The sequence below is a fragment of the Camelina sativa genome, chromosome 11 (genome assembly GCF_030686135.1).
Source record: "Camelina sativa cultivar CO46 ecotype springtype chromosome 11, ASM3068613v1".
Lineage (NCBI taxonomy): Eukaryota > Viridiplantae > Streptophyta > Magnoliopsida > Brassicales > Brassicaceae > Camelina > Camelina sativa.
The window spans coordinates 37,346,756-37,366,000 of record NC_141890.1 but is presented as its reverse complement, the minus strand read 5'-3'; the positions used below and the strand labels follow the sequence as shown (position 1 = coordinate 37,366,000).

Genomic DNA, 19,245 nt, shown 5'->3' with positions numbered 1-19,245 from the left:
CCCGTCCTGTCATATACCACATTCTATAGTATTTTGAATGATTTTATAAATTTACATATTCATAATATTTTAAAGTTCTTATTAAGTTGATATCAATAATAATATTTAAAAATGTAAATGTTTAAAATTTTAAATTATAATTTTGTAAGATTTTGCACGTTTTTTAGTTTTAGTACGATATACAATTATACTAAGTTTAATTTTTTTAATCAAACCCATTAAAACAAAACCCAATCATGAACCATAATACTACAAGAAAAGCCCAATTAACCTTTGTCATCTCTTTCCAACCTTTTGACGCCTCTGCACCTTCATCGCTGATCCATCCCAAAAAAAGTACCTAATGGTGTTTGATTGTCTCTGCAACAGATGAGGTAGTGCATGTGTCCTTCGGTGAGTAATCGACGGAATTGGTGCGAGATCAGTAATTTTTTGATGACGATGGAGGATTTCTAATGGCGGTGAAGACAAAACTGTGTGTGATTTGAAAAAATGTTTTCATCGATTAAGAGCTCAAGCTTAATTCAATCTTTTTCCTCTGTTCGTATTTGTGAGATGCAAGACTATGATAAGTTTCCCATTTTTCTACCTTGCTTTGACTCTTTTTCCGTGGGAATTGCGTGAGGTCTTTAATCACTTTCGAAATGGAAAGTGTATGTTTTTGGCTCATCTTGTACTCTATAAAGCTAATAATCTTATGTACTACTTTGTAAATAATTGCATGTTGATGAATATGGACTTCACTGTATAATTCTTTTAACCATTTAAAGGTAATCAACTACTTTACTCCACTAAATCCAACCATCATATTTACTTGTATATTAAATCCAGCTTATTCGTCCTTATGGGTCTTCTTGATAGTCTTTTGCTTTGGAGACTGCAAATTAAAATCAAGAGACCAATTATTATAGTTTAATTGGAGTTGCAATAAGTCATACCCTTTAGTCATTGCTTTGACATGAGGCAGACATGACCCTGGTTTATTTCCAATTATAGAAAAATTGTTCTAACTAAGAGGCTACTTCAAAACCAAAATGTCCATATATCATCACATAATGGTCAAAATTTGGTCTTACATAAAACTCTTACGGAAATTCAGGAGGAACATATGCAGCCTTTCGGACAAAAGTGCACACCTTATCCATCTGCATAAGTCACAAATTTATAGACATGAGCTTAATATCCACAATCTAAAAAAAAAAGACCTTAAGCTCAAGAATATAGGAAAAATATCATAGATCTCATATTACCGGCCGAAGCTGCATTAGGAAGTACTGTGATTTGGCTTGTTATAGACTAATGGTATGACTTATTTCAAAAGTCTCCCTCTTTGCTTTTTTACAGTGAATACATGAATTTTACTTGAACGCACCATATGGCTATGTAAGGTTTCAATAATGAAACAACCATCTCTCTAACAATGTTTTTAGTATGTGTTTGTCGCTTTAGGTGATGGTGTGTTTAACTTTGTTTAGACGTATATATGTAGATGTCGTCGGGTTTAGATATGCTTGGTGATCAAGTAGGTTAAATGATTAGTTTTGATCATATTTCCAAAAACATTATGATTTATTTGTTTTGATTAGGATTTTTGATAACGATTGTATGTAAAAGGTAAATGTGTTTAATGTATAATATTTTCAATTAATAATAATAAACGACAAAAAGAAGCAAAGATATTCTAGTTTCTATTTTTTGTGTAAAATAGTTAAATTATAATTTTTTTAAAAAGGTATAATTTCGTAGAGATAATTGTGGAAAAAATGTTATTAAGATTTTGGCTATATTTCCTTAACAAATCGACATTTAAGTCCAATTTTTTATTCATTAACAATTTTAATAGATTTGGTCGACGACTTACCATATTTTTATTATTGAGTTTTGTGCAAATTTATAATAATTAACTTTGTAAACAATTTTTGTAAATAAATATAATTTAAAGGTAGAACCAAAATATACTTCAAAAATGTGTATATAGATTTTAAATTTAAGAGATCATACAATCTTAAAAATCTAATAAAATAGATATGTAAATTATTTATAGAATTAAAAAATAAATGGGTAGAATTGTTTTTGGAAAACTTCAAATGTATAGATATTGTCAAGCTTTTTATGGCAATAAATATAACAAAATTAGGTCGATTTAAATAGTTCGATTAATTGAGCTTCTATGAAATATTATTATAGAAAAATTTGTAAAGGTTAATGTTGCAAATAAACAAATTAAATAAGATAAACTTCAACATATAAATTAAAATATACTTAAAAATGTTAATATAGATAAATAAATAATAAACCGACTTAAAAGAAGTCTATATAAATAAAAGTCTCGAGTCCCGGACGACCCATAACCATTAGAAAGCTCAAATCGCTTTACTTTTTGAGAGGATTCGAAATTTGGGGGCTAGGGTTTTTGTACTTGTAGAAAGAGCGAAGAAGATGATCGAGGTGGTTCTCAACGATCGTTTGGGGAAGAAAGTGAGGGTGAAGTGCAACGAAGATGACACGATCGGTGATCTGAAGAAGCTTGTGGCGGCGCAGACCGGAACACGAGCGGAGAAGATTCGAATTCAGAAGTGGTACAACATCTACAAGGATCATATCACTCTCAAGGACTATGAGATCCATGACGGCATGGGTCTTGAGCTTTACTACAACTAGGTTTTGCTCTCTCTCTCTTTCGATTCTTTTGTTTGCGATGATTAATTCGATTTAAAAAAGACCTCTTTGTGTTGGCTTTTGGCTTTTGATTTGAGTTTTTCGGAGAATTTAGCGAAATTGAGATGTGAATTGCAGAATTTGGATATTTGATTTCAATTGTGGAACCTGTGAAAAGCCATTGTTATTAAAAAACCTGAGAAGCTTCTTAGGGTTTGATTTTTGTTGTGATTAAAACCTATGATTTGGTTTGCGTAATTTTACAAAATTCAGAGATTGTAGTTAGTTATAGACCTGTGAATGGTTTAGTCTGCACCGACAAAAGCCATTGCTATAAGAACCTGAAAAGCTACTTGAGGGTTTTGATTTTGTTCCACAGTATCCAAAGCATAGATAGATATGGTTTGGCTTCTTTAAAGAAAATAGTTTGGACATCGCAAATTAGATTTATAGAAAAAGGGTCAGACCAGGTCGAGTTTCGTATTCTATTACTCTTCCCATTCACTTGCTTTTTGTGTCATAGAATTTAATCGACTCTGTTTTGCTGTTTGGTACTAAATTTAGAGTAGCCTATGTGTTAGCTTCAAGTTATGATTTTCCAGAAATTTTGGCAAAATTCAGAGGTTGTAGTTAGTAACGGAGCAGCGTACAAAATTTTTATTGGAAGTTTTTATTGATATTGTTTCCGAACATCCAAAGCACAGATAGATATGGTTAGGCTCCCATAGTACAAAGAAAAAGTTGGTCCTCTAAAACTAGCAAACTTTTTTGCTCGGAATGAATTAGAATGATTGAAACGATTCTCTATGATCATTCTTTTTCCACTGAAATGTCTTTTCTAATTGTTTGTGTAATTGGAAGGTCTTAAAGAGTGACAGGAACCTCTTTTCCCTCTTATTCATACACTACCCAGTCTCTCTACTGGAACATGATTGATGATAGCTGAAATAAGTTTCTAATATTCTTTCCATAAGCTTCTTGATCATTTTGAGACTTTTTGTTTGTCTCAGTCCATAGTAGTTTGCTATTTGAAACATTAATGTATAGCTGTCACACATTCCATTCAATTGTTTTTATATCCCATTCTGGTAACTTGAGGTTGTCAATAGTCAGTTTGTCCAATGAACATCATCTAAGAAGTCTATTTTCAACGCTCGTTACAGCATTGTTGTAATGATTTTTATTCTGTTACTTTTACCGGTATAGGGGGCTAAATCATTATTTGCTTGTTTCATCTGGTTCAGGCTGATTGAAGAAGCTTAGCTGAAGGATTTGGGCACCTACATAAAAAGTCATCTGCACCATGTGGTATCTAAAAAAGACATATAAGTATGTTGTAAAACGTGATAACTTCACATGTTTGGTAATAATGACATTGACTGCCAATGGTTTTAAAACCCTCACAACCTGTCTGATTAGTTCCTGGCAATAATTTGCAGCTTGTACAACTTTTGTCTATCTCGTCGGTGCTATAGATGTTTATTGGTCGTATTCCATATTCTCCTTCTCCAAATGTTTTATCATCTTTGGGATATACCTAGTACTAGTATCGGTTTAGCTTATATGTGAATCACATGGTACATAACTTAGAATGTGCTTCGTACCAGCTTCGGCAAACGTTGCGTTGGCCTTTAACCATGAAATACAAACGTAAGAAGAACATAGTTTCTTGCTTGCAATTCTCACACTACATTCTCTTTTTACTTGTTTGCTCTACAGGCAAGCACCATGTTTGTTCGTTCATACTGTTTTAGACAAAAAGAAAAGAACAAAACAAAAACCTTGCTTGCTTGTAGACATGTGACATGTCAAGTAAAAGACCATGAAAGAAACTAATTAGACATTACAACACAAAAAAAAAAAGCACTACCTCACTGAATGTAAGACTGGCCAGTGATGTCAATGTCTCTATCGCCGGAAGAAGCTGGTTGCTTGTGTTTCGGCGTCAGCGACTTTACCTCATCAGGACCATCTGCGCTCTGTGTCTCACTGGCCGGTGGTTTATGTTGCATAGGCTCTTTCTCTACATCTTTTCCCTCTTTCTCATCGTCCTTACCGTAGAGGCCACCTCCGTAAGCTTCGTACGTCACCGGTTGCATCTGCGAGATATACGGTGGTTGATGCTCATGTGGCTCGTACTTATCTTTTCCTTCCTCTTTCTTGTGTTTTTCTTCTTCCATTATCACTTTGTCTTGATGTCGACACCGTGGTTGGTCTATGTCTATTAGTATGAAAGTGGGTTTCCAGACACGTTTACATACCTCAACACGTGCCATGATCAGAAGACGAACACGCAAAATAGGCAAATGTTTATAATATTTGGAAGTGGATCTTGAGATGTGGGGAAAACTCGTGGTTCCAAAGATCAACAACCATGTGTACTTGGCTTCACCAATCGATAATTAGCGTGTATTCTAGCGTTTATAAGTAGCGGTCGTATTGTTTAACAAAAGTGATGAGTATGGCAACTACGAGAAAGAAACGTATCTGACCATGTCATTGTATATTAACATACAGTATGTATAGAATGAGGCTAACTGTATTATTATTACAATCCAATTTTGTTGGCTTAAGAAACATACAACTCAGCTTGACCATCAATGAAAAGGCTCATGAACTCTTCTCCATCCACAGTTTCTTTCTCCATCAGGAGCTGAGCGAGCTTGTGTAGGATATCAATCTGTGTGGTTACGATCTCTGTCGCCCTTGCGTATGCCTTCTCCACCAACTCTCTCACTTCCGCATCCACAACGTCGGCTGTTGCCATTGAGTAATCCTTTTGCGATGACATCTGCAAAACAAATAAAACAATGTCTCGAGAGCTGGAAACATCATGCTGTGTGTGAGTACAGTACCGAGTTTAGATATATACACTTTGACCCAAGAAAGGGTTTCCTCCTGCTCCACCAACTGCAACTTGTCCAATCTTTTTGCTGAACCCGAATCTCTCAACCATTTGGCGAGCCACCCGCGACACTTGCATGAAATCATTTGATGCTCCGGTTGTAACATTCTCTGTTCCAAAGATCACCTCCTCTGCAACTCTACCATAGCCGAAACATAATAAAGATTGTTTAAACACTTGTGGAGTCTATTCTTGTAAATTCGAAAACCAGCAAAGTTTCAGCTGTAAACTAACCTTCCACCAAGTGCAACAGCCATTTGGTTCTCAAGGTAACTTCTGCTATATAATCCAGACTCAAGTCTCTCTTCGCTAGGTGCAAAAAAGGTGAGCCCACCAGCTTGGCCACGGGGAATAATCGATATCTTGGCCACTGGATCATACTCCGGCATAAGTGCACCAACTAAAGCATGCCCAGCCTCTGCAAATTCCAATTTTGTTAAAAAAGTAAGTAGTCAACACACATAAAAAAACAACCAGAATAAGAAAACGCTTGGAGAAGTAATATCTAACCATGGTAAGCAACAAGTCTTTTCTTCTCCTCCGAGACAACGGCGTTCTTCTTCTCAGGGCCAGCAATGATCCTCTCAAGAGCATCGGATATTTCATCCTTGCTTATCTCCTTTAGCTCACGTCTAGCGGCAAGAATCGCAGCCTCATTCATCAGGTTCTGCAAATCCGCTCCAGTAAAACCCGGAGTTCTCCTTGCAACCTTTTCGTAATCAACATCCTTTCCAATAGCCTTCCCTCTAGAATGCACCTGCAATAAACGGAACAACGTTATTTATCACATTGTCTCCATTGTTTCACTCAACCAAACACGAGAAACAAGGAAGTAACCTGAAGGATCTTGACTCTTCCGGCTACATCAGGCCTATCCACTGTGACTTGCCGGTCAAATCTACCTGGTCTCAGCAGTGCGGAGTCAAGAACATCAGGTCTGTTGGTTGCAGCCAACACAATGACACCGGAATTACCAGAAAATCCATCCATCTCAGTCAAAAGCTGATTAATCGTCTGTTCTCTCTCATCATTTCCACCTCCCATCCCAGCTCCTCGTTGCCTACCAACAGCATCAATCTCATCAATAAACACAATGCAGGGAGCTTTCGATTTCGCCTTCTCAAACAAATCCCTAACTCTAGACGCACCCACACCAACAAAAAGCTCAACAAACTCCGAAGCAGCACAGGAAAAGAAGGGCACTCCTGCTTCTCCAGCTACAGCTCTAGCCAAAAGCGTCTTCCCCGTACCCGGTGGACCAACCAACAAACACCCTTTAGGGATCTTAGCACCTAAAGCTGTGTACTTATCAGGATTCTTCAAGAAGTCAACCACTTCTTGCAACTCAAGCTTAGCTTGATCAGCTCCAGCAACATCTCCAAATGTTACCCCAGTTTCTGGCACTTCCTGAAACTTGGACTTCGACCTTCCGAAATCCATAGGACCTCCTAAACCTCCAGGACCACCAGCACCTCCCTGACCTCCCCTGAAGAGATAAAACAATCCTCCAAAAGCCAACAAAGGAAAAAGCAAATTTCCAATGAAATCAAACAATCCATTTCCAGATTCTCCTGAAACCGATATGTCGACTCCATTCATGGCCAAGATATCAATCAAATCCGGATCGTTAGGAACAATGACAGAAGCACGTCTGTTATCAACAGCTGTAAGCTGAAGAACAGAACCATCTTTGCTAAATTTCACTCTCTCAACTTTACCTTTCTTCACCGCGTTTAGAAACTCACTGTATCGCCACTGCGTTCCATCAGGAAGATCCGATGATTGAGCTTGTTGTGGGTTCGGTGCTGTCATTAAAACGTTCTGACCAAACGAGAGATTCGGGTTTGTCGCCTGAGCTTCAACAGCAATGGTCGGAGCAGGTGCTGGTGGCTGAACTGGCTCGTTAACTGCTAAAGCTTGTAAAGACGAAGACGAGAACAACACAGCCGCTAACGCAGCTTGTGATGGCAACGATTTCATCAGCTTTTCCGATTGAGAAATTTGGCATCTTCTACGAGAGATGACTGAGAAAGGAACAGACTTTGTGGTGGTTTTAGGGGTTGGAGCTGAGATTATGATTCGGGAACCGAGGAAATTTGAAGAAAGAAGTAATGGGTTTGAAGATGTGGTCGCCATTGACGCTCTCTGAAAGAAACTTGGATGATTTTGGAGAATAAAAGTTCGATTTTTCGAAACTCGATTATGAAGAAAAAGTAAGGACCTTTGAATCGAAGGAAGAAGTTTTGTTTCTTCTCTTCAATTTGGGATTTTTATTTGGAGAGGAGAATCAAAGAGAAGTCATATAAAGCTTCGAGTGATGATGATTGCTTGAGGTTCGTCTACGTGTGCTATCACATATCCAATCCAGTCGTGATACTAGCGGATACGCAAGAGTCCCAAAATTCAAAGGGGACTCCTTATTTGGCTCAATGAAAGCCTAATATATTTGTAAATGGGCTTAAACTGGATTGTAGACATGGAAACTAGACAGCTGACGAATGGAAAAATGATTAATGAACATGGAAAGGGAGGACGAAAAAGAGATGAAAAACAAATAGAGACAATATTGGTGTGAAGGAATTGATAAGAATGTTTTAGTTGCGAGTCCACAAAACAAAATAGATTCCACACACTCACAACTAAAACATTCAAACAAGTATGTTCAAACAATATAAGCCAAAATTTTTGTTTATTCAAACAAGTCACAATTACATGTTAGGATTCTATGCTTTTATATAGGCTAGCTAACATAAAGGGAGACACAAAACCCTAACATGTGGTCAAAGCTAAGATACACACATGGCCTCTAGATAAAGAAAAGCTAATTGTCACTAGAAAGCTGAAAAGAAAAAAAAAATAAAAGGATAGGATCACCACGTCATTTAAAAGGACGTGGTGATGTATTAGAGCTTGTTGTCTCATTAAAATCTCTTTCGGTTAACCCATTGGAAAAAATCTGAAGTAGAAAAAAGAGTACAACTCCTTCTAATGACTTTAGTGACTTTGCCATTGGGTAATGGTGAAGACCGTTCAAGTGGCTTCAGACGCTATTCGTGGATTCCTTAGACATTGGTCTTGAACATGAAGCTCACACTCTCGGACAATCATTTGATCATGCAGCTCATGCTCTCGGACAACCCTTTTGGCCCTCAGATTACACTTCTTAATAAGAGGCTTGACTCCATCCAGCAAGTAATACTCCTTGGTCCCTATACTTTAAACATCTTTAAACACCATGAGTGGTACATTACAAGAAGAATCACTAAGAGACTTTTTAATATCACTAGAATTAATTAAGAAGTTTATTTTAGTGCTAGTGTCCTTAGACAACTTGGCTTGCATTTCATTCACCTGAGTGGGTGATATAATTCAAGCTAAGGTGTTTATTATCATGAACAAAGGAGTATTGGTTGGTGTGGACACAATGTGAAGTTCCCTTGTCAAACTGCCAAGGACTCCCCGATAAGAGGTGGCCAGCTTGCATTGGAACCACACTAAACGGAACCGTGACTTGCTCATGACTTGGATCAAGGTCTTGTCAACCATTTAAGCTTATAAGGATTGAGGTGGTTTGTGGTGTTAAAAGAAAGTTTCTTGACCATATAAGAGCTTGCTACATTAGTGGAAGAGCCCCCATCTATGATCAAACCAAAAACCTTCTCGCTTACCATGCATCAGATGTGGAAGATGTTGTCCCGTTGGTTTGTATCGTCCAGAGCTTGATTGGTTCTGAGGATTCGTTGTATCATGAGCAGTTCCCCAATGTACGGTTCAACAATGGCTTCTTCAAGGTACATCCCTTCTTCCTTCTTGACCGGTTAAGTCTCATCTTTTACAACTTCTCCGGATGCGGTAATGATCCCGGTCCGCTGGTTCGGATAGTCTCTTGTATAATGGTCCCTTCCATGATATTTGAAACACTCAATGTCTCAACTCCTTAGGTCATTGAATTGATTTGCCCCCTTGGATCTTGGCGGTCGTCCCTTGTTTGCTCCTTTGGTTTGAACCAAGTCTCCACAATAGCTTGCTTAATTATTTCTTGGCCTCGATTAGAATTGTGGAATTGTGATGCATTAGGTACCGGTTACGACAAACACTTGCAACCTTCCTCTTGATTTGTTGTTCGATTTTCATAGTGAGGTGCAATAGTTCTTCGAAACCTGCATACTGTTGCCTCTAAACCTTACTAGTGATCTGATCTTGTAGCCTATCCACGAATTGAGCCATAAGAGCTTCTTCCGATTCGTCCAATTGAAATTGGTTCCGTAAATGTTTGAACTCCTCATAGTACTCTTCCACGCTCTTGGTTCCTTAAGATAGCCTCCAACTTTTTTTTGCAGCTCGCGGTGGTACATGAGTGGAACATAATGTCTCCTCACGATAGCCTTCATAGCGTTCCAAGTTGGAATGGGTTCCGCTCGGTTCCTTCTTCGACTAAGTCACGGTCCCACCATGTAAGAGCATAATCCGTGAGTTGAGCTGCAATATAAGCAACCTTCTGTTTCTCTTTGTAGTGATAGCACAAGAAGACATGGTCCATGTGACTCTGCCAATTAAGGTATGCTTTCCGATCTTCCTTCCCAGCATATGTAGGTGTCGTGAGCTTATGTCCTGGTTCAGGTGGTCGCGGAGCTTGACGATCATAATAACGTTCATCAAACCTATATCTCGGTCTTGCTCTCCTTTTGGGTGGTTCATAAGCTTTGTCAGATAGATCATTCATCTTCGGATCATGATATAGCTGACGGTTGATAAGTGGTACGGGAGCGTCGGGTTGACATTGGCTAATCTTAAGTCATGTCAACCTTTCTACAATCTAACCCATGTTGTTACGAAGGGCCATCAAAGTACCCACAATATCCGGTATTGGCATTGGGACCTCCATAGATGGACAAGGATTGTCCATTAATGGACCTATAGTATGGTTACTGGAAAACTGGCCAGAAAAGCGGCTTCAGCGGTGGTCGTTGTCGGAACTAGTGATCAGAAGTATCGTCGTTTGTTCAGAAGATGGTATGGTGGCTAACTTGGATGCCACGATGGAAGGGACAAAAAGTTAACATTGGTGGTACGATGGGATGTCATAGACGGTTAAGGTTGGTGGCACGGTGGGTGACACATACAGTTAACATTGGTGGCACAGTGGGTAACTGTGACAACCCGTCCCGTGGACCCCACTAGCCCCCGTTAGCTGCCCCAACGGACCGTCCGTGGACCCTTGTAGCCCCCCCGCTAGCCGTCCCAATGGACCCAAGCTGGCCCTGCAGGGCATCGATCCTAACCCCTCAACGTGGAAATAGAACTAATCATCCAAATCCACCAGTAGGTTATTAGTGCGCCAGGCGTTCCTCGAACCCTGGTCCCCACCCTTTAACAACCTTCCCACAGGACAAACTGTCACCAATTAATCTGCAGGTCAATTGGTGACAGCTTGTCCTGTGGGAAGGTTGTTAAAGGGTGAGGACCAGGGTTCGAGGAACGCCTGGGTCACCAATAACCTACTGGTGGATTTGGATATCCACAGTGATGGGTTAGGATCGATGTCCTGCAGGGCCAGCTTGGGGTCCGTTGGGACGGCTAGCGGGGGGCTAGCAGAGTCCACAAACGGTCCGTTGGGGCACCTAGCGAACGGTTAATGGGGTCCACGGGATGAGTTGTCTCAGAACATAGACGGTTAACGTTGGTGGCATGATCGGATGACACGGATGGTTAACTCATGTTGTACGACAAGGTGTTACGGACGTTCAACATTGGCTAGCACAACTGGATGACTCGGACGGTTAACTTTGGATGACACGATAAGGTGGTACGGTTGGTCAACGTTGGCTAGCACGAGTGGATGAATTAGACGGTCAACGGTTGATAGCACGATGAAGTGGTGCAGATGGTCAACATTGGCTGGTACGAACGGATGTTGTAGTCGGCTAACGGTAGCTGGCATGTGTGGTGTACACTGGCGGTATGGTCGATGACCGACGATGGTACCTAACAAACAATCACTCGTTGGATTTAGTGACGTGTTTGAATTTAGGATAAGGTTGTATATAACAACTTTAAAATTCAAACGACAATAGCTAATTAATTGCAAAAAGCAAAATACAACCTTGGACCAAATTAAAAGTAGCCTCACACGCCTAACACTAAAGAACAAACACGTGGTTTTCAAGGCCACAATACAACAAACGACTTAAAGTAAACGACTTTATCGAATCAAAAACTCAACACAAATAAAAAATCAACAAGAACACGATGAACAAGATTAAGAACACGAAGAACAACGATGAATAAACCCCATATTTCTTTGTTTTTTATTTTTTAAATAGATTTAAAACATGAGAACAAGGATAGATACAATCATAGACTGAAGAACCTTTTGGAACAATGATACGACGGACAAACAGATGGAACAGACGGACGGACCGATGGCTTCAGATCACGAACTGCGGAAACATGGACAATAAGGAAACGGTTGCGGTTTCGTTTGGCGGATAAGGGTTTAAGTTAACGATAGATGACCCTCTCGGTGATCTATCTCGCTGGCTTGAGATGTAAGCGATGGTTGCTAGCTTAAGGAAAGACGACTTTTTCGGTGATCTACTCCGGTGGCTAGCGACAGAATGATGTAGCGACACACTAGCTATGGAAGGACTCGTGATACGGCTGTTAGAAGAGACGAATCCATAATTCAAAGTCTTCTAGAGTTTTTAAATTCTCTTGCTAATCGCTATCGGAGAAATGAAGAGTGAGACAAGATGAAGGAAAATCTTTCGTTTATTCAAGCAAGTCTTAATTACTTGTGAGGATTCTATGAGTTTATATAAGCTAGCTTATATAAAGGGAGACACAAAACCCTAACATGTTGGTAAAGCTAAGGCACACATATAACCTTTAGAAAAAGCAAAGACAACGTTCACTAGAAAGTTCAAAAGAAAGGATATGATCCCACGTCATTTGGAAGGACATGGTGATGCATTAGAGCTTGGTGTCTCATTAAAACAACCCATTGGGAAAAACCGGAAGTAGGAAACAGAGTATAACTCCTTTTAATGACTTTGGTGTCTTCACCCTCGGGTAATGGTGAAGACCGCTCGGATTGCTTTTGACGATATCGGTGGATTCCTTGGACACTGGTCTTGATCATGCAACTCACACTCTCGGACAATCCTTTGATTATTTAGCTCATGCTCTCGGACAATCCTTTGGGCCAACATGTTACACTTAATCTGGAGGGTCCTTGATGCGTTGTTGCTCTGTGTCTTGGCTCCCGGTACTAGTCTTGGAGTTTGGCTCAATCCATTAGCCGCGTCCATGTCTTTGGTCATGTTCAGATCCGGGACGGTCATCCAGGTTGCATCACAATCACTTAGAAATTGGTATCCAATGCAGTTGCTAGTCCAATGCGGTTGCTAGTTGCTGGCTTCACTAGTTTCATTGCAGAAAAACACCTTTTGACACTTCTAGTAGCAACATGTAAAGTTAATGCTAACTTTAAAATCTGATAAAGCAAAGAATGCGCAAGATGCTTTTGTGTTTCCAAATTTTTTAAGATTATGGAACTTTTTATCTTCTCTGAAATTGTCAATGTAGATTCCAAGTTGATGCTCAAGAGATAAAAACTCCTTAATTAAAGCTAAAATCTAATTGATATAGTTTGGCCAATCTCACTAATTTTTCCTTGTCAAACTCACGAAATGAACCTATTGGACTTAGTGAAGCCATGCAAATTCGTAGATAAATTTTTACCTCAGTGAAACGATCATTAAACTCTTATAATTGCAAATCCAAAAGGGTATAAAAACAATTAACCTTATAATGATGTGGATTGGTTATGTGGGTCTTTTTCTTGGTCATTTTGAATCAACAAAATCTTCCTCCATATTGAGTATGTTAGCATACAATCAAATGTGTAAAAGTACTTGAGAAGACCATATGCTTGGCGTCTTTTTGAGTCATCAAGTTATTCGTTTTGAATATACTCAAGTACTTCAACGATATAAGGAAAAAAATCAACCATGCGTAATAATGTTAGATAGTGAGAACCCCAACAAGTATTACCAAGTCTTTGAAGAGAAAGCTCTTGATTAATCAAATCTTTGTTTTGCAAGAATCTCCAACAACATTCAACAACATAGATATCATATCAAAAAAATAACCTGTATCAAAGTGCTTCTTTGCAAGTGCCACTATCACCAACTGAAGTTGATGGACAAAACAATGAATATAATAAACTGAATAATTTTCTTTGACAATCAATGATCTCAACTAGGCCTGCGACTTTGGTTTCTTCAGGTATTTCGGTTATTCGATTTTCGGTTTTTTAAAATTGAAAGTCTTTCTGAATTGAACCGACTAAGATTTTGGTTCGATTTAGTTTGGCTTGGTTTGAAGACAATTATTTTTGTTTTTGTCATTCGGTTATTTTGATTAAATAGCCCACTTTTTGATTGTTGGGCTTGCATAAAAAGGTCGATTGACACACAAAAAGAGAAAAAAAAACTGAGATTTGTAGAAGGAGAACTCCACAAGTGGAGCGTGCTGGCAACAACGGTGGGATCTCAAAGCCGAAGCTTGCGGTATAGAAGTAAAAGAAGGAGGAATATAAGAAGAAAAAGAAGATGAATCATGAAGAAGAATAGTAAACACATGAAACGACCCAACCCGGTTTTTTTATAATAATAAATAATAAATTTATAAATATAATATAATAATAAATAACTAAGCTAGTGGTCCCATACCCACTAGCCACCTAACCACAATCACATCAAACAACAGAAATAATAAAACAAATAAATAAACAATAAACCAATAACCAATATCAAATAAACCTTAATAATTATAAAATCATAAACTAAAGATTCAATCAACATAAACCAGAGAACCGGCAATCCTAAACATCATTCTAAGACTCAACTCTAGAAACCTAACAAAAGCCCGACAACAATCAAGCGAGCCACTAGAACATCCTCCTCTTCATTGCCATGATCCACGGTCACACTTTGCCTCTACCTGCACCACAAACACAATGAGATGCGTGAGTATTACCAGAAATACCCAGTGAGGCGATTCTCCCATCTACGAGCTATACACACAAGCAAATCAAGAGTACAAATCCAAATAAAATATAACAAACCAACCATTAAACTGAACTACCAATAACACTTTCATCACACCTACACATCATCACACAAAATAAGTCATACAACCCAATCGCTTAAATAAGCTCATGGTCACACACTCACCTTAACAAGTGATTCACGAAAATATCAACAACCAAAAGAGAGGCTCTCCAATATCCAAGAACAACCAAACTCGCTCCTACAACCGATCACAACAAATAACAAACATTGAAAACAAACTGCCAAAAAAATCAGAAAAGAACAACCTCACAAGTGAAACCACGAAAAAATCAAAATGAACCGTTAACTTTCTAATCCCTCTGGTGACAAGCAAGGTCTATACGTCTCGAATCTTTCCATAAAGTTTCAGCACGATCAGATCTCAGATGAAACTGCAATCGATCCCGAAACACCCGCTGGTCTCAATCCGCGACTGAAATGAAACGCCCCACGAAACTGCCTATATCTCCTAGAATATTAACTCAAATTCACTTCTGTAAAACGGAGAGTGTACGAAAATCTCTTAGCTACAACCCTACCAAATATCACTACCTTTCGAAACATTTTGAGTAATCGGATCTTCCTTCTCCCAAACTCTGGCAGTTCTGTTTCTCTCATTACTATAAAGAAAAAGTTTCATCTCCTTCTCTTCCTCCCTTACACTAAACAACTAATAGTTCTCTCCCTTTCTCTCTCGTAACAATGTCGACAATAGAAAAAACAGGAGAGGTGGCGTGATGTTGAGATAGATATTAAGAATTTTTGGTTTAATTATATTAAACCAGGATTTAATTAAACCAAAATTAACTAAAATCCACTCTTCTAGTTTACTCAACATATCTCAAATTCTATTCCCAGAACGCGGATGTTACAATTCTCCCCCACCAACATAGATTCGTCCTCGAATCTCGAACAACAATCAGCCAAGGACTCCCGTGCAACCGTCTCCACGGTCCGCACTCCTCTAACCGATCTACGAAAGGTCACCTCTAGGCGATAGAATCACGTTCCAGACATTATTTGCTCTCGACTTTTGGACTTTCCTTTTTTTCATAGGCTTAAACCTTGAGTTTTTATTGGCTCCTCATCAGGCCGAAGCCTGCATGCCATAATATTGGCTCCTCATCGGGCTTAAGCCCGCATGGCATAATATATAAGAAAGTCCAATTCTCGTTTCTCGGGTTGCCACCCAACAGCGCGCCCCCGGATCGTCATCAGAAGTCGATATACCAATCGTACTCTCGAGCCACAAAGTCTCAGAATATGACGGTACTAGGAGAACCTAAGTCCCCCAAGAGTCGCGAGCAAACAATTCTGAACACGTCTGAGTCCTAACCCTAACCAGGTTTCCTTCCCGAGGCTCGCGTAAGACAACACAATGTCCTACCAACCACATATTCCCTCACTGGAATACCTGATGACCACACAAGGATCATCTCACCGCCCCACGGGCCGCCACAAAGGTCAAACAAATTTCCTAAACGGGACCGCCATCAAGGCCAACAATTGTCCTAAACAGGACTGCCACCAATGCCACTCGTCCCGAAGAACCGTCACAAAGACCACTTGTCCCGAAGGACCGCCTAAACAGGCAACTCTGGCTAAACAGCCCGCCACAAAGGCCACACTCTAGCTAAACAGCCCGCCACAAAGGCCACACTCTGGCTAAACAGCCCGCCACAAAGGCCACAAAACGGCTAAACAGCCCGCCACAAAGGCCACACAACGGCTAAACATCCCGCCAAAAAGGCAAAACAATGGCTAAACAGCCCGCCACAAAGGCCACACACGGCTAAACAGCCCGCCATAAATGCCACAGACGTCTCGCAAGACCGCTGCACACGACACACAATGACCCCATGGTCCGCCACTAAGGCCATACTAGCCTCTCCAAGGCTCACAACCATTAAAAATGGACAAATTCTAACTCACACAAAACTTTCCATTTTTAGAACTTTCCACTTCTGGAAACTTTCCTCTTTTAGCAACTACTAATCAGGAAACCTTTCCCCTTTAAACAACAGGCTCGCGGAAATTTGTATCCCGAACACCACCTCATCTTGTTACTTAGTCGCAGTCAATGACCTGTTTGGACCCCGCAACATGGCCATCTTGAGATACACTCTATCTCCAACCTGAAACTCAAGATCTCTCCTCCTCTTGTCTGCATAACTCCTCTGTCGATCCTGAGCTTCCTTCATGTTCAGCTTGAGAACTCGAATCTTCTCTTAGGTCTCCTGCACAAATTCTGCCCCGTACATGCTCCTCTCCCCCACCTGAGTCCATCATAACGGTGTACAACACGACCTCCCACACAAAACCTCATAAGGAGCCATCCCAATACTCGCTTGGTAACTATTGTGGTAAGCAAACTCTACCAAGCTCAAGTGATCTTCCCAATAACCACCCTAATCCAGTACACACATCCTCAACAAATCCTCCAACGTCTGGATCGTTATCTCGGACTGCCAGTCTGTCTGGGGATGATAAGATGTACTCATATGCACCTTAGTGCCCATCTCTGCCTGAAATGCCCTCCATAACACCGAAGTGAATTTGGAATCCCTATCAGACATAATGCTCGCTGGCACCCCATGCAATCTGACAATCTCCTTCACATATTTCTTAGCCAAGACCGTTGCTCCATCGGTCTTCTTAATGGTCAGAAAATGTGCCGACTTAGTCAACTGGTCCACAATGACCCAACTCGCATCAAACGTCCTGGACACTGGTAAACCTACCACGAAGTCCATAGTAATCATATCCCACTTCCACTTTGGAATGGGAAGACTCTTCAGCAATCCACCTGGTACCTGATGCTCAGCCTTCTCTAGTTGACACACATCACACCTCGCGATCCAGCTAGCCACATCCTTCTTCATCCCAACCCAATGATAGTACCTCTTGAGGTCACAATACATCTTAGTCGCTCCTGGATGAATAGAGAACATGCTCGCATGAGCCTCTCTCAGGATCTCCTGCCCCAACTCCTCATCCTTAGGCACACAAATCCGCCCATGTACCAAAATAGTACCATTAGCTGAGACCTGATACTCAGAATTAACAGCCTTCGAGGCATTCACCAGCCCCAAATCATTTTCCTGAGCCAACTGCACCCTGCTCAGAAGATCTGCTCTATCAGCCGCCTCCAAACCCACCGGCTCCTGAGACACCACACACAAACTCAACGCACTGATCTCTCCAACCAGAGAATCCATGTCCTGCTCCTGAGCCAAAGCTGCCCTCTTTTGACTCAGAGCATCTGCAACCAAGTTAGCCTTACCAGGGTGATAGGCTTTCTCCAAATCATAATCCGCCACCAGCTCCATCCACCGCCTCTACCTCAAATTTAGCTCGGGCTGAGTGAATATATACTTCAGGCTCTTATGATCTGTAAACACCTGTACCTTTGCACCATAAAGATAAGATCTCCAAATCATGAGTAGGATAGTTGTCCTCATGCTTCCGCAACTGCCGCGAAGCATAGGCAATCACCTTCCCATGTTGCATCAACACACACCCCAAACCACTCTTGATGCATCTGTATAAACCACATAAGGTTCTCCCTGTTTATGGAAAGCCAACACTGGAGTAGTAGTCAACATCTCCTTGAGGCTTGCAAAACCTTCCTCACACTCTTGTTACCAAACAAAAGGAACATCCTTCCCTGTCAACTTAGTCAACGGACGTGCTCTGCTTGCAAACCCTTGCACAAACCTCATGTAGTAACTTGTCAGACCAAGGAAACTCCTAATCTTTGTGGCACTCTACGGTCTAGGCCAATCCCTGATAGCCTGAATCTTCTCCGGATCTACAGAAACCCCATCTGCAGACACAATATGACCCAGAAAACCCATCTCATGCGGCCAAAAACTGCACTTGCTCAACTTAGCAAACAACTTTTGTTCCCGCACCTTCTCGTGAACTGCCCTCAAATGCACTACATGCTTTTTAGGACTCTTAGAATAAACCAGGATATCGTCGATAAAAATGATGACAAACACGTCCAGAAAACTCCTGAAACACGCTGTTCATCAATCTCATAAACGATGCTGGCACGTTAGTCAACCTGAAAGGCATCGCCACAAACTCATAAACCCATACCTCGTCCTTCTACTTGACAGACAACACCGACGCTCCCCACGAAGAAGTGATAAGACGAATGAATCCCCTATTTACTTCCTCAGCTATACTAGACTAATAATCAAGTATGCCGACATCAACTCACCACCACCCGAATATCAACCCCTCTTGCCTATCCAAGAGGCTCTTGTAACTTGTCTCTTAGAGAAACTTCCACAAGATAGCTTATTCCAAAAATAGCGATCCACTTGGCAATTCTCCACAGCAAATCATCAATACGAGCGTAATAAAACAAACTAGTACCATACGTTCGCATATTCTGATTCACCGCATCAAATGCTTTGCAGGCCGCTAACTCAAACCACTTCACTTATTCCCTCCAACAAGCTTACCAAAACCTTTAATCTAGCAACCCTGTCCATCTCCAATGAACTTCATCCAACATCGTCGCAATAATTAGTTTATCCTGCAATGAAGGTTTCT

General features: G+C 40.4%; 3 protein-coding genes across 4 annotated transcripts; 1 reads left to right on the top strand and 2 right to left on the bottom strand.

Moving 5' to 3' along the window:
• Nucleotides 1–2,334: 2,334 nt before the first annotated feature.
• LOC109127631 (ubiquitin-like protein 5) lies at nt 2,335–3,949 on the top strand. The gene is made up of 2 exons (XM_019232655.2): nt 2,335–2,661; nt 3,903–3,949. Exon 1 carries the CDS (start codon nt 2,440–2,442, stop codon nt 2,659–2,661), a length of 222 nt encoding a protein of 73 aa, XP_019088200.1. The 5' UTR covers nt 2,335–2,439; the 3' UTR covers nt 3,903–3,949.
• A 360-nt stretch (nt 3,950–4,309) lies between these two features.
• LOC104725226 (uncharacterized) lies at nt 4,310–4,965 on the bottom strand. Its single transcript, XM_010443851.3, has one exon. It carries the CDS (start codon nt 4,932–4,934, stop codon nt 4,530–4,532), a length of 405 nt encoding a protein of 134 aa, XP_010442153.3. The 5' UTR covers nt 4,935–4,965; the 3' UTR covers nt 4,310–4,529.
• Nucleotides 4,966–5,127: 162 nt separating this feature from the next.
• LOC104725225 (ATP-dependent zinc metalloprotease FTSH 5, chloroplastic) lies at nt 5,128–12,468 on the bottom strand. 2 transcript variants are annotated; one of them, XM_087476311.1, is made up of 7 exons: nt 11,934–12,468; nt 11,306–11,548; nt 6,401–10,740; nt 6,074–6,320; nt 5,798–5,981; nt 5,531–5,702; nt 5,128–5,449 (listed from the first exon to the last, which is right to left on the bottom strand). In XM_087476311.1, the coding sequence occupies exons 3-7, from the start codon at nt 7,697–7,699 to the stop codon at nt 5,228–5,230; spliced, it is 2,124 nt and encodes a 707-aa protein (XP_087332437.1). In that variant the 5' UTR covers nt 7,700–10,740; nt 11,306–11,548; nt 11,934–12,468; the 3' UTR covers nt 5,128–5,227. The 2 variants fall into 2 exon arrangements, with proteins under 2 accessions (XP_087332437.1, XP_087332438.1); XM_087476312.1 differs by lacking the exons at nt 11,306–11,548; nt 11,934–12,468 and having other exon boundaries at nt 6,401–8,154; nt 8,224–8,269.
• Between the last annotated feature and the right edge of the window lie 6,777 nt (nt 12,469–19,245).